At 32.8% G+C, this 26,354-nt stretch overlaps 1 protein-coding gene across 2 annotated transcripts in view; it reads right to left on the bottom strand.

Annotated features, from left to right (window-relative positions):
* The window catches only part of BRD10 (bromodomain containing 10), an 83,129-nt gene that overhangs the window by 10,404 nt on the left and 46,371 nt on the right, over nucleotides 1–26,354 (bottom strand). For both annotated transcript variants that reach the window (XM_016214250.2, XM_087822672.1), the window contains 3 exons: nucleotides 23,998–24,077; nucleotides 15,389–15,478; nucleotides 866–981 (listed from right to left, as the gene is read on the bottom strand). In XM_016214250.2, coding sequence (XP_016069736.2) covers nucleotides 866–981; nucleotides 15,389–15,478; nucleotides 23,998–24,077 — 286 coding nt within the window. The remainder of the gene's footprint in view (nucleotides 1–865; nucleotides 982–15,388; nucleotides 15,479–23,997; nucleotides 24,078–26,354) is intronic.

Genomic DNA, 26,354 nt, shown 5'->3' with positions numbered 1-26,354 from the left:
TCATATTCATTAAGACAGCTACTATTAAAAAAAAAACACTAGAAAATAACAAATGTTAGTGAGAATGTGAAGAAACTGGAACCCTTGTGCACTGTTGGTGGAAATGTAAAATTGTAGTCACTGTGGAAAACAATGTGTGGTTCCTCAAAATATTGAAAATAGAATTATCCTATAATCTGGTAATCCCACTTCTGGGTATATACAGAAAGAATTAAAAGCAGGGTCCTGAGATATTTGCACACCTATATTCATTAGTGCAGCATTATTCATAATAGCTAAAAACACAAAAGATACCTAAGTGTCCACTAAGGAACATGGGGTAAATGCACACAATGGAATATTAGCCTTAAAAAGGAAGAAAATTCTGCCATGTGCTGCAACATGAATGAACACTGAGAACATTATTCTAAGTGAAATAAGCCAGTCACAAAAAGACAAATATTATATATTATATAAGAACTTATAGTTGTCAAAATTATAGAAACATAATATAGAATGGTGGTTACTAGGGGCTAGGGGGCAGAGAAAATGCAGAGTTACCAGGTATAGAGTTTCAGTTCTTGAGATAAATGGATAATAGTAACAAAACATTATGAATGTATTTAAATCACTGAACTGCACACTTAAAACTGGTTAAGATGGTAAATTCTGTGCATTTTACAATAAAGAAAAAGAATGTAAGCCGTAGAGTAAGGGATTTATCAACATTTTTTCAGGACTTACAAAGTCCCTGTACAGAGGAGGCACTCAAAATATGTTAAGTTACAAATCAACAGAAAACTACTAAATATTCCAGGACATTTCCCCATAAATCCTAAATTAAGAGCCCTAAAGTAAGTAAAACAAATGATAAAGCCTGAGTTACCTGTTTCTTTGAAAAGCTTTCATCAACTTTGGTTCCCATGGCAGCAATTCATTTAAAAGGCGTATCAATGTACTATGCAATTCTTTTACAGCTTGCCTCCGATGATACCATTTGCCCTAAAAACAGAATTTTAAAAGTAAATCCCTTAGATTTAATCAAAAAGTGAACGTCAAAAGCCTTATTTTCTGAGTAAAAACCAAACCACCAATCCCATAAAATAAATGTTATTTCTTTAGAAGGTTGCAGAAAGCAGGGAGTATGCTGTAATAAATCTTATTTGATAAACTGGTCATTTTCAATACTGTAATGCTACAGAGTTAATAATTACTCCATTTGCTAGGCATTATCGAAAGCATTTCATTCATATATGGGGGGGATGGGGAGAGGGAAGGAGAGATGAAGTGAGCATGACAGTGCACACACACTCTATTAAAACCCTTCTGAGGTATGTGCATTTTAGTCTCACTTAACAAATGATAAAACTAAGGCTCACAGAGATTAAATGATCTGTTTAAAGTCCTATGAGTTCACCCGCAACTGCCTGATACTGAAGTTCCAAGTTCTTAAAATTACATCACTATCTCTTGAAAACTGTATCACATAAATTCAGTCTGACATAGGGTATAAAAATCTCTAAGATATGCTTTACCAGTTCCCATAAAATTATTCAAATACCACAGGAATAAGTTTATAGAAATTATATCTCTAGGTAGCCTATACCCCATTCTCCACAATGTTAGTGTACACCTATCAACATCACCACCACTGTCATCATCATTTACTGTTATATAACACATGCATTTCCTTTTTACTTTGGTAAACAGCTTTGAGATATAATTCACATACCATGTGTCCACTTGTTTTATTTTTAATAGCAAAATACATACTAGTATATATGTTATGGATTACATTTAGCATGCCAAGAATTAGACTTAATTTCATAGCAACTGTTGAGTCAATTTGCACATATGTAGAGCAAAATGTATTCTAAATTTGTGCATAAATTTCCCAATTTTGTGTGTGTGTGTATGTGTGTATGTGTGTGTGTAAAACCTTCAAGATTTCAGCATGGAAATTTTAGTCGCATATAAATCTAAGGGATTAAGTATACAGTTCCTACTCCCCCAAAGTTTTGTTTTAAACCAACAGAATGTTTAGGCACATAAAAATAAACAACTATTATTTCTTCCTCTGAGGATTTTTCAATCTTGGAAGGAGAACTTTTATTAAAAGAGTAGGAAGATGTGAGATTTTATGTGCATGTTTGCCTAAATATAGAACCTAGGCTCACTCATCCTTGTGTCGTCTTAGTGGCATGACAAATCATAGCATTGTGAAAAAAATTTCAAAAAAAGTAATTTTATTTCATGTAATATACTAACGTAGACAGACATATCTTCTCTCTTGCAAATACTTTCTAAAAGAACCCTACATAACAATAAATTATACCTCAAGTCTTTTCCCGCTCAAAGGAATGTTTTGAAATAGTATGAAGTGCTTATTCTAACCCATGAAAACAAAACTATTAAATGATAAACAATAAAACTGAACGAGATGCCCAGCCGGGCGTGGCTCAGCGGTTGAGTGTCGACCTGGGATCCAGGCAATCGGGGTTCGATTCCCGGTCAGGGCACATGCCCGGGTTGCAGGCTCGATCAATGACTCTCTCATCATTGATGTTTCTCTCTCTCTCTCCCTCTCCTTTCCTCTCTCTGAAATCAATAAAGATATATTTAAAAAACACACACAAAACCGTTCTAAAACAAAAACAAAAACAAAAACAAAACAACAACAAAAAAAATAAAACTGAACGAGAGCCTGGCCAGGCGTGGCTCAGCGGTTGAGCGTCGACCTAGGATCCAGGTGATCAGGGTTCGATTCCTGGTCAGGGCACATGCCTGGGTTGCGCGCTCGATCAGTGACTTCCTCATCATTGATGTTTCTATCTCTCTCTCTTCCTCTCTCTGAAATCAATAAAGATGTATCTTTAAAAAAAACAACAAAAAAACACACAAAACTGAACGAGAAATAACTTTCATGTAGGGAAAGCTAATTGAGGAAGATGAAAAAGCAGATGAAAGCTGCCCTAAATCCTTTGTGGAATGAGATAGGGTTTTATTTCAGTAAAAAACAGAAAATTTTTAAAAAGGGGAAAAAAATAGAAAATATGAAGGTGGAGATTTTCCCCTTTAACAAGGCATGTCAGCAATGTTATTTTCCCCTTCATAACTACCATGTGGCTCAAAAATAAAATGGTGAGAGTAGAAGTAAACTTTTCCTAAGTTAGAGCAGAAAGAGGGAAGAAATGAGGAATGAAGATGCAGAAAATATCCTATGTGGTATAAATAACTGGAAAAGTGTTAACAGGCCAGGGGGCGTGCTAAATTCCTTTTAACTGGGGGTCAGGTAGGGAAGAATGGCAGATGCAGAATGAACTCAGGCAGTATGGCTGCTGTCTAGGTTAGTGTGGTGGTGATGGGGTGAGGAATGCAGAAGGCCTACCAGTGTTATGGGACCTTAGAACTAGGCAGGTGAGGCACAGGAGGGGAGACTGTGTAGGCGGATGTCATTATTTCAAGACATTTGTCAGCTGTGTCTGTACTAAACAACAACATTAATTATTGTAGAGAAGAATTTTTAAAAGATTAGGAAGATTTTACCTTTTGGTTTTACGTTGGTTAGTAAATATTAATTAATCAAATGCCCAAAAAATAAACTACCGAACTAGTTGATGTACGCAGGAAAGGGGTCATAAATATTAAATCAGAGAATAGATTTCTAAGTTCCATATAATTCTGTCTTACCCACTGACCTGTATGGAAATGTCTATGGCCTTCTAACTTTATATACCTATTTTTGTCTTCTTCCCTTTCTTTATATTGCACATTCCCAAACTGAGATAGTGATATGGTATTTCATTTACATTTAACAGTACATATTTAATCATTCTGTATTTGGGAAATAAACAGAAAGTCTATTGTTTACATAACACAAGTTATAGAAAGAATGATAAAATATTTTGATTAGAAGATACATATAAAGAATACAATAACCTTGACAAAGGGCATTCCTATACCCTGCCATGGTATATGGGTGTCCAGAGTTTTTAGGTTGATCAAAAGGGGGCACAGGTTTAAAAAAGTTCAGAATCGCTGCTATGGGACTGGGATTTAAGGTAAGGTTCTTTAACTACTTGATAGTAAAAGAGAAACTCATACTGCTTATTTCATTTCTCTTCTTGCTTGGTCAATACAACCCAAATGGAATTAAAATAATTAAGTCCTTTTCTACCAAGAGATTATCTCAGAGTATTATCAGAACTTCAAGTCAGGTCATTAACTAAATACTGGCAATAGCTCTTCTGACTGATCAACTTGATTTACATATGCAGATAATGAAAAAACTAAGAAAAATGATCATGTTTCTTCTGGGATAAAATTATTAAAGCTAAAAGGGAACTCAGGACATAGTTTTATAGAAGAAAGTGAGTTAAAGTAGCATATAAGGAAGTACTTGTAGATAGCAGTAGACTTTAGAATAAAATCCTAGGTCTTCTAAATGCTAAACTCTCCTCTCCTTCCGCTATATAATGCTGCCTTTCTTAACCTATACACAGGCAATTCCTAAAGAAAGAAACTATATGGTGTAAGTACCTATATTTGCATGTAGGGTATCTCTGTAATGCAAAAATTACAATCTCAAATTTATTGTTTAATTACAATAGTACTTAAAATTATAGTGATCTAAAGTTTAAAAGTAAATTAAAAAATAAGGAAAATAGCAAGTTCCCCTATTTTCAAAAGAGAATATGAATGTAATGAAAATTAGAAGCTCTTACAATCTGTATCTGCACTGATCAATATAGAATCAAAGATAAAGATGGTAGGTAGAAGAAATGATAAAAGGTCATTAGTGGAACAATGCTATAACTGTTTCTCTAATAAAAATATATTTAATAAGCTTTCTGTATGTAAATTTGGCTCTGACTTTTCTTCATAAACAGGTATATGAATGAATATAAACTGTTCTCAAAATTAGAATTCTCGCTATTTTCAGGGATAAAAAATATTTTCTAAAATAATCCCAATGTGTTATATGAATGTTAATAATTCAAACATTTACTGAAAGTCACTTTAAAAAAGGAGAATAATGTTTTTCTCTTATGAATTTATTATAAAATTTACCATAGAATAGAGTATGAATTTCAAGCACACACCATGGAACCAAAGGCAGACAATGTAGATTAAATCTGAAGCTTACCTTTCAATAATTTCTTATCCAATGTCCACAGCAGCTGCAGATTGCCAGCTCCCTTTCCATAAGATGCCCCCAACTGCCAAATAGTGGAGGTTTTATAACCTCATAGGGATTACTACAAAAAGGAGCTGGTCTATGGTCATAAGGTAAGTGCTTTATTATATTATGCAGTTTTATAAGTTTTTGAATATGACACATTAATAACCTAGGGAACCATATGGAAAAAGAAACTTTAAAAAACTTACAAAACTACACAATACTGTAAAATGAAAAGCTGAGTCTATGTGTGTAAAATGAGTGGGGAGGGAAACTTACCTTACAACTAAAGAACAATTCCATTCTGCGGCAGTAATCTGAAATGGGTATGACAGTGCCAGCATAACGCTGGCTGGGGTGTTGCAAAGAGAGGGAGTTGGCAATCTACTGATGTTGGGGACATTGGTCACCTAAAAGGAAGAAAAAGAGGAAAAAAAATAAATTCCAGATTTATCAACTGTCTCACCACCATGGACATATTTTGCACATTTTAATAAATTTAGATGGGTTGACTGTTAAACTTAGGTGAAAGTAACTTGTTTAAACAATTCTTTTATATAGATTTTCTTATAACATTGTATCTAAACAAAACAAGTATTAACAGTCAAATGGAGGAAAAATGATACAAAGAATGTTTTTTTAAATTGAGAGGGCATTATTATGGACATAAAAGAACATTTTTATTAAAAAGAACAGTACAAAACCATTATGGATACAATAAAGGTATCATTATATACTTTTACTTATAAATACGTTGTTAGAGCGCACAAATGTGGATTGTATTTTTTATTACAGGTTTGGTTCTTGTTCCATAAATAAATATCATCGTGGAAAAGAGAGAAAATAACAACATATCATTGTTCGAAAAGTTGTTTTCAAAGAACTTTTAGTAAGGCCAAATGGATCCATACACAAAGAAGTCTCATTTAAAATCACTAGCAATATCCAAAAGGTTGCAAATTTAAATTCATAATGTGTAATAACACAGCACAAATCAAATGAACTATAATTAAGTATTTTAATAAACTAATGATTTGGCATTCTCCTAGTCCAAGTAATATTAAATGAAAAGGTAATAACTATTTACCTTTTTGTTACTGCTTACCTAAAGAAACTACCACCATATTCATAACATATTCCTGCATATTCACAGTTCTGGGAGTAAAACATCATGTTTATCTTGGTGAAGTCCCCTGAAAAAGTGCTAGCTTGACAGTATAGTGAAATGTCTGCATATTAGTATGGAAAAAGTTAAAATGTATTTTAACACTGCCAGAAGTTCTAATATGAGCTATCATATGCTAGTATTTTCTCTTGAGGTACTCTTACACATTTTCACTTAAGACTAATTTAATAGAAAAGGAAAGCATTTGTACTTTATTTTATTTTAAAAAAAAAATGTTTTTTTGATTTCAGAGAAAGGAAGGGAGAGTGAGAGAGAGAGAAACATCAATGATGAGAAAGAATCATGGATTGGCTGCCTCCTGCACGACCCCTACTGGGGATTGAGCCCTCTTCTAGGGATCCAGCCCGAAACCCAGACACGTGCCCTGACCTCCAGGTTCATGGGTCGAAGCCCAACCACTGAACCACATCAGCAGGGTGGTACTTTATTTAAAGGAATCCCACACTGAACAGCATATACCAAATTTCCATTTATTTCTAAATTAGCATTTAACCAGAAAGCATGAAGAAAAACAACTACATCAACAATAAAATTTCAAGTTTTGGTGTCATTTGGCTTTCTAGAGGAGAAATTAGATGACATCACATTCTTAGTGAGGCAGTTACTATTACTGGGGGGGGGGGGGGGGAATCTAACAATATCTGTGTAATTGATGGTATCCAACCACTTTCATTTATAAAGAAGAAAGAATCCTGGACTGAAAATTAACCACTGGCTGAGTATTTGAATTAGATCATTTTAAGCAAATCAATGGGCAAAGAAGTGGATAAAATTTTATCAAACCTACCTGATATCAGAAAGGTAGCTTCTGCAATTCACTGTATAATCTGAATCACTAAGTAATGCTATACTTGGTATCATGAGAGCATAAAAAGTTCCAATTAAGTGAAATTAAGAATGGGAATATCTTAAAAGCAGGAAGAGTATCCTACTTATTTTTACTTTCTCAGGTCCTATCACAATGCCTAGCATAGAGAAGGCCCACAGTAAGTATTCAAACTACATAAGTAAATGTGTTAGCTAACTGAGGTTTTTCTCCTTAGATGCAAAAGATTTTTAAAAATTGACAGAGCTCTGGCCAGTGTGGGTCAGTTGCTTGAGCATGGTCCCATGCACCAAAAGGTCGCTGGTTCGATTCCCGGTCAGGGCATATACCCAGGTTTTGGATTCCATCCTGGTCGGGGTGCATACAGGAGGCAACCAATTGATGCTTCGCTCTCACATCAATGTTGTTTTTTTTTCTTCTCTCTCCCCTTTCTTCTCTTTCTAAAATCAATAAAAAAATACTAAAAAACTGACAGAAATGTTCCTAAGATATATGCCTTCCAGATTTTCTGAACACACAATTAGTAACTCAATTACTTGGATAATCATTATGAACAAGTTACTGTTATATTTTAATACAATGACTCTCAGGCACTGTTCAGGTTTCTAGGGCTATAACCTATATTCCTATATTAAATTATTATTAAATATTAATACATTTAGACTCAGAAGATCTGCTTATATAGGTGTTGTTTTTTTTCAATTGCCTATCAGTGTTTCATGCTCCATCTGCCTCAAACTGCTCTTGTTTTAATTAAAAGCATGTACTACTCATGAGAATCACATCTTAAGAGAAATTGGTTCTATGTAAGGCCTTTTTCTATTTTAAAGTACTAGAGTATCCACATGTGGACTCTGCCCTCTGCCTAGGCTCCTTTTTACTCTCTGCTTGATTCCTTCAATATATAATGTATCACTTTTTTCTTTTTCTACAGAGTCTGCTAAAATGGTAGGGAAGTTTTATTATTGTTTAATCCTCTCAATTTTCTGATAATATTCTTCCCCAATTAAAAAAAGACTCTGGACTATATCTTTAAATTTTAGAGTCTTTCAAAAGATGTTGATATCTTCTATAATATAAAAAAACCAGAATGATGAAGCTAATAGTTTTGGCCTTCTGCACCTCAAGGATTTAAATTCAATTTTTCAGAACTCTTGTCATTGGAAGGTGGTAAAATAACCATTAAATAGAAGATAACATAAATTTACTTGGGGCTGTGAAAAAATTTGATATTTAAAATGTTATTCATATTTGAATAAATGTGTGTGATATTCAAAACGGTTTAAGGCAAATTATAAAAGCCACACTATGAAGCTCTAACTATAGAAAGATCTGTCACCTAGTTTAACTCTTGCTTGAAGCTCACTCTATGCTGGGAATATACAGCATTAATTCTCTGCCAAACAACCCTTTTCCCTTGTAACTGGAACTTCCTCTGGAAGAAAAGAGGTTTTCAAATATTGTTTTTATGAAAGTTTCCCTGATGGGATTCAAACTATGCCAAATTTCAGTAAGTAGAAATAGTGAACATTATTAATAAGGGTTAAAATCCAGTTCTTAGTTGAACATAGTTATTAAATGTCAAAAAATACCCAAAAGCAAGACTTACCATAGTTAAATGAAAATGCATTCTCACACAATTCAGTGACTATAGTCAACTGAAGCTTTGTCTTACCAGTAATGTACTGTTCTGGTTCACATTTCCTGTCATCTAGCTTATTTTCTCGAGATTATTTTGAACATGTCAGTTAACATTTGATTCTTCATAAAGTTCATGTTATGTGCACTTCCACTCTACTCCCAAACAACACATAAACACGTAATCAATGGAAGTGAGCAAGTGTCCAGAGTGCATAGTGACTTCTGAATAAACACAGCTTGAAAATAAAAGATTAAATCTTTTATTTAAAAAAACAAGAGTTAGTCCAACCCCTGCTTAAAGTTAATAATTTATTCCCAGAGTTGGGGATAGAATCTTAAGCTCTATAAATGAATTCCTTGAGGACAAGAACTTTATTTCAATCTCTAGATCCCTATCAAGTTCCTGATAGTATGCATAGCACACAGAAACACTGAGGAAATATTTCCTAATGAATAAGACTAGAATTTGTAACTAAGACAGGTAAAAAAACTTATCTGTTGTGCAAGGTTTCCAAAAGGTCCCTTAAATTTTTTTAAAGCTTTAAATATGACTATTTAAAGACAAAGTAACCCACTCCCCTCAATAGCTGAAATAGTTTTCAGTTTTGTTAACCATTAAACAGTTTACCAGGAGATCTAGAATAAGAAAATACAGTTAATGACGCAATTGTCAAAACTTAAATAATACTAATTTTAAGGACAATTTAAACAATTGTCCTTCTTGCAATTATTGCAACCATACCTACAACTGACGCCATTAAATAAAGTTAATCAGGGTACATTCAGGACTCTGAATATACCTAAAGTTCATTACACATTCTAGTAAAATAGATTTTGTAGTAAACACCTAACTATAAGGATAATTTTGACTTGATGCTTCACTGTGAGCAAATGGGATATGGAATGGAAAGAAGGGGGGGTGGAAATACCATAATCCTTCCTATTTAATAGAGTAAAATATCTTTGTTACAAGGTGTCAGAAAATAAGATTAATATATAATAATTTCTTTGCCTCATATCAAACCTTTACCATATTCAATTATGGTTTTTTGGGTCCATGTAAATTCATATGTGAAATTTTATGCATAATTTGACTATTTTTCCATTAACCTGTGTATTTCATTCCTTACTATATCTTCACTTTAAAAAATATATCATCTTTCTAGAAATGAGTAAAGAAAATATTTATACAACCATGTTATTTGTAACTTCTTCATTTCCTAAGGAAAGTAAAAGGTAAATAGTGAACAAACTTAAGAGAGGCCATAAATCATAATGGAGTGAAGACAGCTGAGATGGATCTGAAGATAAGGTCAAGAACATATAAATACAGGCCTGAATTAGGAATATATGATGCAATAAAATACTTTGAATAATGGGATTGATATATGATTCCATTGATTTCTACATAATTTTCAAAATATCAACATAATAAATTGGCAGCAGCAGACAAAATTTGAGACTAGGGCCCTTAGCAAATATGGGCTTAAGCCAGGGTTTTGCAATTGACATACAACTGGCATTTGAGGCTAGATAACTCTGTTATGTGGGGCTATCGTGTGCATTATAAGGTCATTAAAATGTAGTATATTTTTAGTAGCATTGATGATCTCTATCCATTAAGTGCCAGTACCACCTCTTCAACTATGACAACCAAAAAGTCTCATGGGAGTGCAAAATCATCCCTGATTGATAACCACGGGCTTAGAAAGAATGCTGTGACCAAAAGAATGGGGTGCCACCATCTCTGATCTCAGCTTCTGATTTCTCTAATGTTTGGCCTAGCTAATGTACAGGCTTTGGTTAGGCAGGAGAGGTATTATTGTATTATGAATTTAAATTATCTTAACATAATTAAAATTAATTTCATTCATTACTTGAAATTCCAATTCTTTTTAACACGTCTTTTTACATACTGTAACCATTACACACAAATTATTTTGTATGGTATTTAACATTTAACATTTCACAAATATTTCCATGTAGTAACAATGATCTACAAATATTTTATTTTACTAGCTATATGATGTACCACTGTGTTAATATTACTGTTTGGTTAGTCATTTCCCTACTGCTGGACATACGAGATTTTCCAAATTTCCACTATTAGAGGTAATCTGTGGAAAACACCATTGTGTAAATTACTTTTTTGGGAGGTCAGGTCGGGGTAAAATGGGAATAAATGTTAAATCCCAAATAAGATTACAGGATTAAAAAGCACACTTTTATAGCTTTTCTTACATACTGATTATGATATTTAGAAATATTAGAAGTCTATTTTAAATCCTGCTCAGTGATTAAGTGTTTAATTGCTAAAAGATGTATTAGAAAATATATGATCTTATATTTTAATTTTAGTTTATCTATTTGATAAGACTATCATTTGCCATAATATAATCCAGACAGGGTTTCTTTTCTTATAAATAACATCTTTTTTCCCTTATACCCAATCTCTATACAGATCTTTCCTTATTAAAAAAAGATAGAAATCTCTTTGAAAATATAATCTATGATCTAAAACATAAGGAAATAAAGCCAATATGAGAAAAAAAAGGGTCACATGAAAAACTCAGAAATATAACCACTTCTATAAAAGCCTGGCAAAATCACCTAACTTTGATTATTTGGAAAGCAGTAATGTCTAATGAATTTCAAATACGATAGGATCAGAAAAGTTTATTAATACCTCATTGCATCCTCCTTCTGGAAAACTAATAAAGTTCCCAGACAGAAAAGGGTATTTTCCATATAATTAAGAAAATGCAAATTATATATCTTGACTAAAATCACAAAAACAATAAAAAATGTTATGATTTCTCCCTTAGCTTGCTGAGGAATCCTATGATCTAAATAATAATGAGAAAGAAAAAGTCAAAGGACTTTGCCAAACTATACACCTCTATTTATCTCAACCAGTTGTTTCACTTTAAACAAATCTCTGGTAGATAATTAGGTACAGCACTGTAGGATCTATAGGATGTTGAGCCCCTTTTTGAAAAAGCCCCTAAATGAAGTAATGTGGTCAAGTGAACTAGAGTACACTCAAGAAATTTAAAGCATTTTTCTCTCCTCACGTTATTAACCAAAAATAGAACTAGTTGTCTTGCAAGGATGAGTAGATCAATCTAGATTTTAAAAGACTGTACATCTTCGAACACAATGAGTGGTTCAATGGCAAAGCCTCTAAGTGGTTAAGAAAGCTTTCTTTTCATTAAAAAAAAAAATTATTGCCCTGGCCGAGTGGCTCAGTTGGTTGGAGCATTGTCCCTCACACCAAAAGGTTTCAGGTTCAACTTCCAGTCAGGGCATATACCTAGGTTTCTGGTTTGATCCTCAGTCAGGGTTTGTACGGGAGGCAGCTGATCAATGTTTCCCTCTCACATCGATGTTTCTCTCTTTCAGTTTCTCTCTCTAAACAAAATCACTAAAACATCCTTGAGTGAGGATTTTTTTTTTAAGTATTTTTTTAATGACTTTAGTCAGAGAGGAAGCAGGGGGAGAAAGGGGAGGGAGGAAGGAGCAGGAGAGAGGGAAACATCGATTTGTTGTTCAACTTACTTAAGCATCCCCTGGTTGATTCTTGTATGTGTCCTGACTGGGGATGGATATCAGGACAAAGCTCTAAACAACGGAGCTACCCAGCCAGGGAAGAACATTTTTTTAATGGAAGAGCTAGGTGAGGAAATGGGATAATTCTTCCTTGCTGCCTTGGTAGGAAAAACTTTCTGGAAAAGCCCTGCAAAGAAGGTCCCTAAAGCAGTCAGGCATTTATATGAATCCATTTTAAACCCTCTCACATATATAATTTCTACCTTCTCACATATATAATGTAGATTTATGACAAATGAATGTTTATATAGAATACACCCTCTTTGTTATTGAAGCCATTACTGTAAATAGGAAAGTTGATGATAATAAAGTTGTTTTGATTCTAAATACTATTTAAGTTTTGGCAGTGATATCCTCTTATACTTCATTTGTCTGGCAATAGTGAATGAAGCAAGCCTACAAGGCAAAGAATCAGTCAAAATGGTTATCACTATCACCAAGTTCATGCATTTCATTATTAAGAAAGTCCCTCAGGTCCTTACCATGAACCCACTTCCAATAAGTATGGTTACTTGCTTTGTAATCCACAGTATATATCAGGCAGGGCGAATATATACACACATACAAGAAATGACAGGCTGACAATGAAGAGACAGAACAAAAACAAAAATACAAACAAAAACTTTCATAATACATAGCATAAAGGGCCTTTGGTGAATGTTCAGTGACTGATATTAACAGATTTTTAGGGTATTAGTATAATTATGATGAATTTCAGTTATGTAGAAAATTCAGTTATGTGGAATACCTTATTCCAAATGATGCCAAATAAACTGGTATTCAATATTAACATGAACATTCAATAAAGTTAATTCCTGCAACTAATATCTATCACACTCAGTAATGGCTTTTTGTAAAAAATAAAGAATGATACTGAGACTCAAACTTTTACTTTCTATTTCCCTTAGAATGCTGTGTGGCTATTTCAGTGGTTGGGAGAAGCTGTTCATGAAAACCTTTTAGGCAGTTTAAAGGGAAATAGCCTATATGTTGGTAAACTCAATAAGATTACCCCCACTAAATTTCTATTTCTTGAAGAGCAGAAATCGTATTTTAAAACTGATATGCAAATACCAGGAATCATGGACAAGTTAAAAATTTAGCCATGAAATCTAATCAATTAAACCCTACACATCTCTTAAATCTTTCTGATAAATATGTCCCCAAGGACCAGAGTATTAAGTATTTGTAATTTATGGTGTTCTTTTTTTCACTCTTCTATTTGTCCCTGTGAAGGAAGGCAATATGCTTATACCTCGTAATACCACATGGAAGTGAGGTAGATGGCTTTACAGAAAAACTCTAGGATGCATGCAGAAATTTTTTTCTCTTATAATACATAACATAAATAAGTACATAAATCAATTATGCTTAAAAACAAAACCCTAATTTATAATATGGGAACAAATTAAGATGCATATATTCTGTTTTACTGTAGAATAAACCAATTAGCAAATTAATTTAACAAAACTCTATTTAGTCATGAAGTATGGACAAAAATAAATACTAAAGTATTCACTAAAAATAAATAGCTTCTGCAAAAAAACCCTGTAACACCCTGATTAAAAGACTATTCCTTCTTATTACAGAACATCAGTCTTTTATGAGCATATAACATTAAGTATATTTTTAAAAATTTTGGCCAAAGAGAAAATAGTCTAGTATAAATGTTGTTTGTGAAATATATCACAGAAGTAGATTTCAAAACACACTTGGTGTTCCACATCAAGAGAATGCCCATATACCACACACACACACACACACACAAAAAGAAAGAATGCCTGTATAACAAAAGTGTATGTGTGTGTGTATATATAGGTATAAAAACAATAGGGTTTAAATAATTTTTAATGAAATATTTCTAGAATATACAGTTTTCTGCCTTCTCAGATTGCACACTGAATATAATTTTTTTTTGTTCATTGATGACTATTATGAACATTATTCTCTCTGTAAGATTATAGCGATATTCTCTGGGGTATCATATGAGAGACTTCTGATATGCTTAAAGCTGTTTTACTCCTGTTCTAAAATGACCTTGGAAGGTTGTAGTTTTATGATATTTCAGTCTCCTCCCTTCAGAGTGCTACCAATATGTCTTCTAAAGATCACATAAAATTACTACAACAAATCTGTTGATATAAAGCTTGCTGTATCACTAACCTTATTTTATACATAATTCTAGATAACAGGTTCTGAGCAAAGACCTAAAAATGGCTTCATGACATTCCTAAGGGATAAAACAAAGGGATTTTTAAAAAAGATAATTGATTTTCTTCAATGCTTAAAGCCTTCCCCATTTATTAATTGATGTGCAATTGTTTTTCAAACTTGTGATATAATTGAACTATGAATGCCAGTTAAATGGATATTACTAATAAAAAATAAAATTGTTTTACCAAGTATTGAGTGAATAAATGTAATGCCCCTATGCTCTATTCTCTCAAGAACAATAAAAAATAAAGGTAAAGATTGTGAATTTAGAATATATAGTGAAAGTTAAAAAAAGACCTTTAGCTGACAAATATTCTTAAAAAAAGACATAGTTTTAGGCATGTATCAAAAACATCTGGGGCAAGATTAAACAATTTACATGTTATTTATATCACAGCTAATTAAAATTTTATGTTACTAAGCAATAAACTTCCATTGAAAGCACATAATTATTAAGAATATTTGCAAGGTAAGCATTACCCAAAAAACTACCAGTCAGAAAACAACCAACCAGTATGTTGGGAAATATCTAAAATTATACCTGATATAAACCAGGCACTTGCTCTGGCACAATTTTTGTCTTATTAAAAATGAAAATTAGACCACATAGGAGAAATAAAAGAAACAATGTTTCTAGTGTTCATTGCAAATTTTTATGTCATCCAGGAGAACAAGATAAAAAAGGCTTTAGAAAAAAGCAGGAATAAATTTTTATGCTGACAATAATACATAAAACTTTTGGATCAACACCTACCGATTTTTTTCTACTGTTTTCCAGATCTTTGAGTTCATTCTCGATTTTTGTGATTAAGTCCCTGAGTTCATCAAGATTAGTGCAAATAAGCTAAAATAAAACACAAAAACACAGCTTGATAACACATAATATAAAACACCCAAAATGTGGTAACAGAAGTTGTTTTAACACACACTGAATTCACAATTATTTGTAATAGCTAAAACCAGAGAAAGCTCCACAGTTTATACTTTAAAAGATATTTGTTATGATGTATGAACTTTAGGCTTAGTATAAAAATAGCTGAAATTTCAACATTGGTGGTTTCATCCCACATCCTTACCGCTCAGTTTGCTTTATAATACAGGTACTTTCTTAACATTCTTAACTGTCAGCCCAGAATGACAAAGATCTGGAAACTCACCCTAGATTTCACAGTTTACTGAATCACCTTTTAAGAAATACTCATCAGGCAGTCGCCTAGTAAGTGCATAAATGCACCCCTGGAGAACTGTCATTATACCTTTGCTTTGGTTTGCTAACTATACAATTAAACAAGCTGTATTACTGTTGTTGGGACTGCTAATAAAGGACTTCAACTATATATGATATATTCAAAGATGTAAATGAAATTAAGTACACATTCTTAATATGATCTTAGTAGTCCTTAGTAAGACCATTTCCACACATTTCCTTTTATAACTGTGTGGCTCATTTTATTTCACCTTGGTAATATTGGAAAATAGTCAAAATAATTGGTTTTTAGTTTTAATAATCAAACTAGTTTGGCTTAATTACTAAAGATTTAAATAGTAAAGTGTCAGCAACAACAAAAATATTAGTAACTACATTTTAGTTCTTGTAAAATTATACTGTTTTTCCAATTAGTTTAATATACTTAACATTTTTTCCTAAAATAATTTAAGCTATTTTAAAACAAAACATATTTTAAACAAAACTGCAACCACATACAGAGGAAAAGTTTTAGATTAATGAAAGTCTTGCTGTAATGTGTATACTGTGTGATAACTTTAAAAATATACTATACTTATAAAGCTATTCATTCACCATTAATTTTTATTAGCCCATGTTTGGTACATTCATTAATTTCTGCGTAAGAATACTGTTTTCCTAAAATGCATACTTTCTTTTAAAATAAAACAAACAAAAATGACAAAAGGAAAAGTAGGTTACAAAAAGGTAATTCCTAGTGATGACTGAATGACAAAAATGGAAGACTAGGAGCCCCTTAAACTTCCTTTATTATTGGGCTGAATTATATGAAATTGTTGATATGCCTTCGATCTACAAAAATGGCGATATGATTCAACCTAATAGCCTATGGAAAGTTTATCCAGATATTATAAACTATAATTAGTATTAGCCATTGTCAGAAATATCTGCATAATTTAAACTCACACAAATGACAGAGCAGTTAAGATTATGTATTTAAGTAACTCAAAACAATTCCAGAGTAGAAAACAGTACACAGTATGTTAGCAGCTCAGTGCAACTAATATTTGTTATGAACTACACATTCCCATTTGCCAAATCTAGAGTTAAGGAAGAAATGCTGATAGTCAAGCAAGCAGTGGAGTGGCTAACCATGTAAGTGCCTCTAGAACCAAGTAATGTCTTCAATTTCTATTACATCTATAAAGCCTAAGAACAATGTTGGCCCTACACCAGATTTTTAGTAAGTATTCAGTGGAAATTGAACTTCCCACTGTACAATCTGCTATTATGATTACCATGTAAAATTTGCCCCAGAGCTTGCTGATGGTTGGTTACACCCCTTTTCACTGCACTTGGTGTACTAGTTAACATCACAGCATCTCATTTGCACGTAGAGCAAAGTTCAGAGGAATCTGCACTTGTATCTTAGCTTTCTCATTATACAAAAAATAAGGGTATATTTTGCATGTTGTTTTTAGAAACTTAAAATGAAAACATATATCCCTACAACACACTCTAAAAAAAGTAAAGATCTTTTAATTAACAATTAGTTATGAGGTTAACAAATATTTATATTCAATTTAAACGAATAAATAACAGTTCTGAAGTCAAACCATGAATGATTTCCACATCCTAAGAGCTATATAAAATAACACTTTCAAGTGGCTTACCCAGTTATTTAGTTGTACTAAATCAGTGCTTCTCAAACATTAATTTAATGTGCCTAGGAATCACCTGGGAATCTTGTTAAAATATGGTTTATGATTTAGTAGGTCTGAGGTGGGACCTACAATTCTGTATTTCTAACAAGTTTCCAGGTATGGTATACAGATCACACTTTTGAGCAGTAAGGTATTGAATGATTATGAATTACAAATCTGCAAGGCTACTAAAACCTTCTGGTACTAAGGAGCTAGTGAATATGAAAATTCAGAAAGACAAATTTCCAAACAGAGGATGGAATACTGAAGTAAATGTACAATGAGAAGACAAATGTTTCTTAAAATAACTGACATGACTTTTAAACATAAATTGTGTTGAATTTGAGTCAAAATATTTTAGCAATATTTACTTTTACCTTATTTTAAAATGACTTAATAGCTACATAATTTATACTCTTTATATATTAATGCATACTTCTCTCTACATAAATTTGTAATACATACCTGATATATCCAAAATAGGGTCAAGTTAAGCTATTAGAAAATTCTTGTATAGGAACATAATTCTAATTTGATTTATCCCAACTCTTTCATGTATTTCTTCTCTTACAAAGTAAGGCATATGTGTGGCCTTTAAACTCAATTCAACTTCAAATGATGCTTTTAAAAATACAATTGATCCAGCCCTAGCTGGTTTTGCTCAGGGGTTAGAGTGTCGGCTTGTGGACTGAAGGGTCTTGAGTTCTATTCTGGTCAAGGGCACGGCACATACCTCAGTTGCAGGCTCAATCCCTGGCCATGGTTGGGGTACATGTGGGAGGCAACCAATCGATTGATCTCTCTCTCTCTCTCTCTGAGAATGGGGAAAAAAATATATCGTAGGGTGAGGATTAAAAAAAAATCCCATAAGTAAAGTTCTCCTTAATAAGGAAAACAGATGCATTTTTTGAATGAAGCAAAACATCTTATTAAAAACTCCTTCTCATTACTTTGAATTTGAAAAACATATCTGAGGCTCAGGGCCTCTGGGGGAGGTGCGGAGGGGAAGAAAAACTCCACAGCAGCTCAGATTACACTTGGATCACACTGCCAACACTCATGAGGGTTTTTCAGTCACATTGCAAAGGTTACGAGAAGTCTTATGCCCCAAGAAGAGCCTCTTTTAGGCAGTCACAATCTCCCCTCAAGTTAACCTTTCACTTGATGCAACCCATGACAGAGCCACGAGTGAAAGGGACCATTAATATGTAATCTGATCCAAACTTTGGCCTAGGCTGTATCTCCAATTCATATACATACTAATTAAAACTAACAGTTACTAACCTAAGATAACACACTGGTAGAGAAAACGACAGGACCTAGGATCCACCCTTCTCTTACTATATATATATTACTACATGTATCATGTTCTTTAAGGGCTCTTTCTAAACAATCTAACAACTGGAAATGTATTATAGTTTTAGGATTTAACTTATATCTAACTTCTCACTTCTATTAAGTGGTAAATAGTAAAAGACCCTCTCTTAAATTCAAGAAGCAGAAATGTGTGTATGTAGTGGGGGAGAAGTCATGTAGAGATCAAAAGAACTCCATAACCACATCTCAGAAAAATTACAAAATAATTCATTCCTTACTTTATTACTACTTCAAGCTAGAAATTTTGTCCTCTGGGTATAAACTCAATAGGTTTGAGAGATATGTACTTCATTTGTTCCAAAAAGGACAAAAGGTAGCATACAAAAATAAAACAATATAGTAAATTACATTAAAAAGCAAAAGGATACAAAGAAGAAAAATCAAAATGAGTAGTTCCAAGTGGAATGGATCACGTTCACTACTATTCTAATAAAACATTCCTACAATTTATTATGAAAATTGTGAGCAAAACACTAAATGCAAGGTGGTAATTCAAAATTTATATTGTATTTAAACTAAAATTATATTAACATTTGTTAAAACTATGACAGGAAAATTCCTTCTCACTTCTGATCACCATACCAGAAATAATGAGTACTTCGAAACCTGCAAATAAGCACTAGCTGGTTTTGCTCAGGGGTTATTAGAGCATTGGAACACAGACTGCAGGGTCCTGGGTTCGATTCCAGCCAAGGGCACATACCTCGGCTGCAGACTCAATCCCTGGGCTCGGGTCACGTGCAGGAGGCAACCCATTGATGTGTCTCTCTCACCCATGTCTCTCTCCCCCCACCTCTCTCTCTTTCTCTTCCACTCTCTCTGAAAAGCAATGGGAAAAATATCGTCAGATGAGGATTAAAAAACAAAAAAAGTTGCAAATAAGGATATTATGTGTGATGTGAAAAATAAGTCTGATTAACAAGTTAAAATATTTTAAACTACTATATGATTAAATAGAGATGTTTCTCTCAATGTACCACATATATTTGAAAATTAAAAGAATTTTAAGGGATTAGTAAAAACCAATGCTGTTAAAAGTGAAACAAAAAGATGAAGTTGGAAATACTTAAGAGGTAGCAATTCAAAATATTAATGTAATCAAAAGGTCCTTAATATAGTGCAGCAGTTACACTCTAATTTTAATTTTGGTCCCAATTTATTACATTGAAGGTAGTACTTTATTTCATATTCCTTAGTTTCTTCATTGGTTAAATGGAGAAACACAGTTGTTTTTTTAAGAGGTATATTAAAGTTCAGTGAGTTTATGTTTACATTTGAAAACAATACTTTTATGTAAGTCTTAGCAGCTGGGTTCTGAATTGTCTCTGCAAAGCAGCCTTTAGAATAAATGACATATAGAACAGGAGCAAGTATGCATTATATGAAAGATTTTGGTTATCAATGAAAAGCTGAGTCATGGTAACTATTTAAAAAACTTATTTTATTGAGACTTGACACACTAAGTTTTTAAAATATTGTCTATGACTTTGTTATAATTATGTACAATAAGATAATTCATATATGAGATTTCTCTCTCAAATATTAAACAAATTAAAATAAAAAGCTTTTTGGTAAAAATTAATTTTATTAAAATAAAAATATTTCCTAATTTTTTTGCAACTATTTCTAACTAAAAAATTTGACAAGTTCCCCTAAAGGCCAACTGCATAACTCAGCCTAATATGAGAGTAGGGCTAAGCATAAGTTTTCTCCTCTGGTTAAGTATAATGATGCAAATAATGTTACTTTGTTCTTTTCACATTTCAAATTCTTATAGGCTTAATCATGAGATTTCATGATTTCTGAAACATGACCAAATCTAAAATTTATTACAAGGTCTTAGGCAGCTGGAAAAAGTGGTAAAGGTCTAATAATACATGCTCTTAAGCCAATTCTTAATTGATTTTCCTACTGATAACACAGTATTTTCTGTCTGAAGCTTCTGGTATGCCCATTTTAAAAAATAAATACCAACAGATAAAAGTAGTAAGCTCTATCATTTAACCCTCACAACAGCCCTCTGAGGTAGGTACTATTATTACCCATTGTACAGATGAGGAATTGAAATCACAAAGAGGTTCAGTAACTTACATAAGTTTACAGAGTTAGTGGTAAAATTGGCATTTGAATCCAAACAGCATGGTTCCAGAACCCATATGCTTAACCAGTATGCAGATTACTGGTACCCACCTAGACCCATTGAATCAAGGATGAAATCCAGGTATTTTCATTTTTAATAAAGGCATCATATTATTATTGTATATTTTTTTAAATATATCTTTATTGATTTCAGAGAGAGGAAGGGAGAGGAAGCGAGAGAGATAGAAACATCAATGATGAGTCATTGATCAGCTGCCTCCTGCACGACCCTGCTTGGGACCCAGCCCGCAACCCAGGCATGTGCCCTGAGTGGGAATCGAACCACGATCTGCCGGATCCTAGGTCAATGCTCAACTCCTGAGCAACGCTGGCTGGGCCAGATTATTTTTTTACTATCTAAAGTTTGAGAACCACTGACATCATTTAGGAAAAAGTGGCACAGATATGGTTAGTCCCTTTACAGTACACACACAAAAATAAATCCAATCCACCATTTGAATATCTACAGTGTATACGTTAATAGGGATGGGATAATTATATTCTTAAACTGAGATTATATTCTTAAACTGAGGTGTAAATATTAGGTGTGTATATAAATAAAACCGGATTCTTCTGGAGGCAAGTAGGCAATTTAAAGATGACAGTCCTTTGGCAAACAGGTCAGGTTTTACAAAAGGGATGTAATATCTATCCACCAACAGTTTCATTATTTTAAGCATTAAGACATTTTAGCATAAATACTATGAAGCAAATCTTCCAGCTAAACATTTCTATAAAGTATTTTTATGTTTACTACTAGAAATGTGATACTTACACAACTTGGATAAAATAATTAACTTGCAGAATCTGAGGTGCTAAACGTCAAAATGCTAGAGCTTTTGCGAAGGAAATAATTCACTTCTTTAGTATATAATAATCTTACATGTGGGGAACTTCCAAATAAAGAAACAAACTTTACATAAAATTAGTTTGAGAAGCAAAACTTTACGTTTTACATGTAACAACAAAGTTTACTAGTGGCTAAAACTATCTACTATTATTTGTTTATTTGAAGCAAATGACCTATTTCCTGGGAGACAGGTGTTAATTTTCTTCATGAATAATAGCACGGTATTCAAACTGTAAACTAGGCATAAGAACCACTATTGTCATAGCCTATTTTCCATCTTTAGCCACACACACACACACACACACACACACACACACACGCCTGAGAACACACACACACACACACACACACACACGCGCACGCGCCTGAGAACCTGGAAAAGGTCTTTCTCCTTTTCTCTTTTTTCTCTCCTCTCACTCCCTCCCTCTTTCCTTCACTTATTTATTTAAACAGCACAATCTAGCAAAACATGTACTTTTGACCTTAAATTTCTGAGAGTGGTAAGCAAATGGTTAGTAACTGACTAAAAGCACAACTTAAGACAGTGTTTTCCAATTTTTTTTGCTCACAACCCATGGTCAAAAATACACTGCATGTCAGTCTCATTCTCTCTCTCTCTCTCTCTCTCTCTCTCTCTCTCTCTCTCACACACACACACACACACACACACACACAAATTAAAACCAATGTTTCATGAAACAATATTACTCTTACTATACTGGACACACTTTTATAATTTCTTTCTATTTTAACTTTGTTAGCTTATAAAAGAAATGCTGGTCATGCAATCCACTAAACTGATTTCATGCTTCACTAATGAATATCACCTGCTTATTTTAAAACAGTGTCTATGCCAGTTATTACATATAAAAGTCCATCCACTAAGATACAAATGGAGACAAAATACCAATATTGGGCCAGAATACTTTGAGGGATTGAGAAAAAAAAAATGAGTGAAAGAAATAGCAAAGGCTAGCATGACATCAGTGGAAGAACGATAATACACTATTATAACATTAAATAACATGTACAAGCAATGATAGAAAGGCCTCTAAGTAACTAGTAAATACACATTTTTATTTTTTTTACTGAATATGGTGGGACCAAGGTTACTTTATATTAAATAAATCATCCTAAGAATGTAATTAGAAATACTCTATTTTAAAATACTAAGAGAAAAGCATGTTTATTTCCTTTCATTGTTCAATTAAAAATATTAAACTTTTACCAATTAATAACTTTCAAAGAAACACTTCCAAAAATAGGAACTTTATAGAAAAAAAGATGACTTCAAACTCACATTACATACTATCAATATTTTCGTAGTTACTACTCCTTTATTTTCTTCTTTACTTGAATTAACTCACAGAAACTCATTTTAGTATTTTTATTTTCAGCAATGACATATTAGGTTGTAAAACTTTTGGAAATGGATGGACACCCTAATAAAAAGATATTTTTAAAGAAAAAATCATTTGTTGAAGAAAACATCTTTTATAAAAAATAGAAGATAAACATATTTAATTAAGGTGAGATTCTGCTTATTCTAGTATCCGCTTTAAACAAAAAACTCTTCACATAATCACATGGCAGGCATGTGATTTTTTCTTTTTGCAGAAATATTTAAAGATAACTGAATTAACCTTTACTTAATAGTCTTTCAAAAGTTTATATGTAACTAAAAGTTAAAAGATTTGTTTTTCAAATTAACAACTTGACCATTTCTACAGTGCCAAAATAAATAAAAATGGATTACCTAGGCAGTATTTCCATGCACATATACGGTTTGTTCTTGAAAGACTTTCATTTACACATTTACTTGTATATATAGTTCTATTAAACTACTTCCACAAAACAACATAGTATATTAAAAAAAAAATTTCTGACTATCAGAGACAAAAATAGAGGTAAAATTTTTTTTGAAATACTAGCAGATTAACTCATAAGTACTACCTATGTCTGCACTTGCAGGGAAAAGTCACAGCTGGAAACATTTCATTGAAAGTATATGTGTGCTACAGTGGAATTTAGCAATTTCTTGACAAACGATACAAACACTGAAACAAAACTTAAATTAAAGAATGTTGAGAGAAAACTAAAACACTTACCTGAAATTCTGGTACAGTAGATGACTTTGTGACAGTTTTCCTCTTCTTTGTGATTGCTTTTTTAGATATGGATTTTTTTCCTTTCAAGATTAAAAGAGAAAAGCTTCATAATGCTGTTAATAAACCTTCATTAACAAAAATTACATAGAAACTTGAAAGTTAAATTATAACTAACAGATGGATTTTAGTGAGTCAAATAAAAGTGATGAATCAAAACAGGCCCTAGTGAAAGCAAACATTAAACTGTAACTACCTATAACAGAAACATTAACAAATGCTGTTTTCCTTATATAAGAACCAAACTATTACAATCTCCAGTGTGTTGCACAGTATCAGAATTTACTACAAATTAGATTTAGCAAAAAAGTCACATTACAACTCAGTTAAAATCTAATTCACAACTTAAAAATGAGGTTACACAGGAAAAAACCTTACCTTTAACAGTAACTTACATAGTCAGGAACCTGCATAGAATTATACTCTGAAGACTATGGTCTCTTGAGCCAACCCAATGTAAAAATCCTGTCAGTAGCTCAGGAAACAGTGTTTTTCTATCCCTTTAGCTCTGCACTCACCAAATCTTTCCTCAAGGGCTGCCTTTGGCAGTATTCAATGACCAGTTTTAAAACAAAGTAAACATCTCCCTTTAAAGTGTACCTAATCATCTGTGTAACTAAAAATTACTGGGAAAAATAAACCTATATTCTTAAATCAAATTTATAGCATAAAGTAAATCTACTCTGTGTATTTAATCTGACAAAAGAGACACATTCATGCATATAACCTCTATTTTTAGTATAAATCGTGTTAAAGTAAATGTTTTTCTCCTCATTTGCAATTAGCAAAATCAATTAATAAACTGGTTGTTAATTTTTCAACAAACATGAGATATAGGACACTATACAATTTATGGGAATAACAAAGAATTATAAAATGGAAACCCTGTCCTCCAGGAGCTTACAATCTATGTAAGGGGATAAAAACTGGAAATACTTAAAAGTTAATTTTAGTTCACAATCATCTGCAGGCTAAAATAAACGTAAAAAGTTACTAGTTTTTCAAAAGGGAAAATGACTTAAGTACATAAATTAACTTTGCTCTACATACACCCTTATTGCTCCTTTTTAAACATTTTTCTATACAGATAAGATCTTACATGAAGTCAATTTAAAAATTAAATTGGGGTGACATTAGTTAATAGGATCATATAGATTTCAAGTGTACATTTCTATGACACATGATCTGTATATTGCATTGTGTGCCCACCACCCAAAGTCAAATCATCTTGCGTTACCATATAATTTGGCCCCCTTTACTCTTTATTACCCCCCATCCCTTCTTCCCTCTGGTAACCACCATACTGCTATCTGTGTCTATAAGTTTCAGTTTTGTATCTCACATGAGTGAGATCATATGGTTCTTAGCTTTTTCTGACTTATTTCACTTAGCATAATATTCTCCAGATCCATCGATGTTGTTGCAAATAGCAGTACTTCATCCTTTCCCATGGATGAGTAGTATTCTACAGTATATACGTGTATCTTCTTTACCCAATCCTCTATCCAAGGACACTTTGGTTATCTCCATGTCCTGGCCACCATGAATGCTGCTGCAATGAACATAGGGGTGAATATACGTTTGCGAATGAATGTTTTCGAGTTTTTCAGATAGATACCCAGAGGAGGGATTGCTGGGTTATACGATAATGCTATTCTCTAATTTTTTGAGGAACCACTATACTGTTTTCCATAGTGGCTGTACCAGTTTATGTTCCAATCAGCAGTGAATGAGGGTTCCTTTTTCTCCAACAGTTGTTATTACCTGTCTTGTTGATGATAACCACTCTAACAGGTGTGAGGTGGTATCTCATTGCAGTTTTGATTTGCATTTCCCTAATAGTGAAGTGGAACATCTTTTCATATATCTGTTGGCCATTTGTATGAATTCTTGGGACAGGTGTCTGTTGATGTTCTCTGCCCATTTTTTAACTGGACTATGGTGTTGAGTTGTATGAGTTATATATTTTGGATATTAACCCCTTGTCTAAGCTGTTGTTTGCAAATATCTCCCATTCAGTCAGTTTCCTTTTTGTTTTGTTGGTGGTTTCTTCTGCTCTGCAGAAGCTTTCTAGTTTGATACAGTCCCATTGATTTATTTTTACCTTTACTTCCCTTGCCTTTGGGGTCAAATTCATAAAATCTTCTCTAAGATCAAGGTCCATTAGTTTAGTACCTATGTTTCCTTCTAGGTAATTTGTTGTTTCAGATCTTATATTTAGGCCTTTGACCCACTTTGAGTTAATTTCTGTACATGGGGACTAAGTGTATCTGGTTTCGTTCTTTTGCATGTGGCTTTCC

The sequence above is a fragment of the Miniopterus natalensis genome, chromosome 12, assembly GCF_054644295.1.
Source record: "Miniopterus natalensis isolate mMinNat1 chromosome 12, mMinNat1.hap1, whole genome shotgun sequence".
NCBI lineage: Eukaryota > Metazoa > Chordata > Mammalia > Chiroptera > Miniopteridae > Miniopterus > Miniopterus natalensis.
Note: the sequence above shows the minus strand (reverse complement) of the source record. Positions and strands in the feature narration are given on the sequence as shown.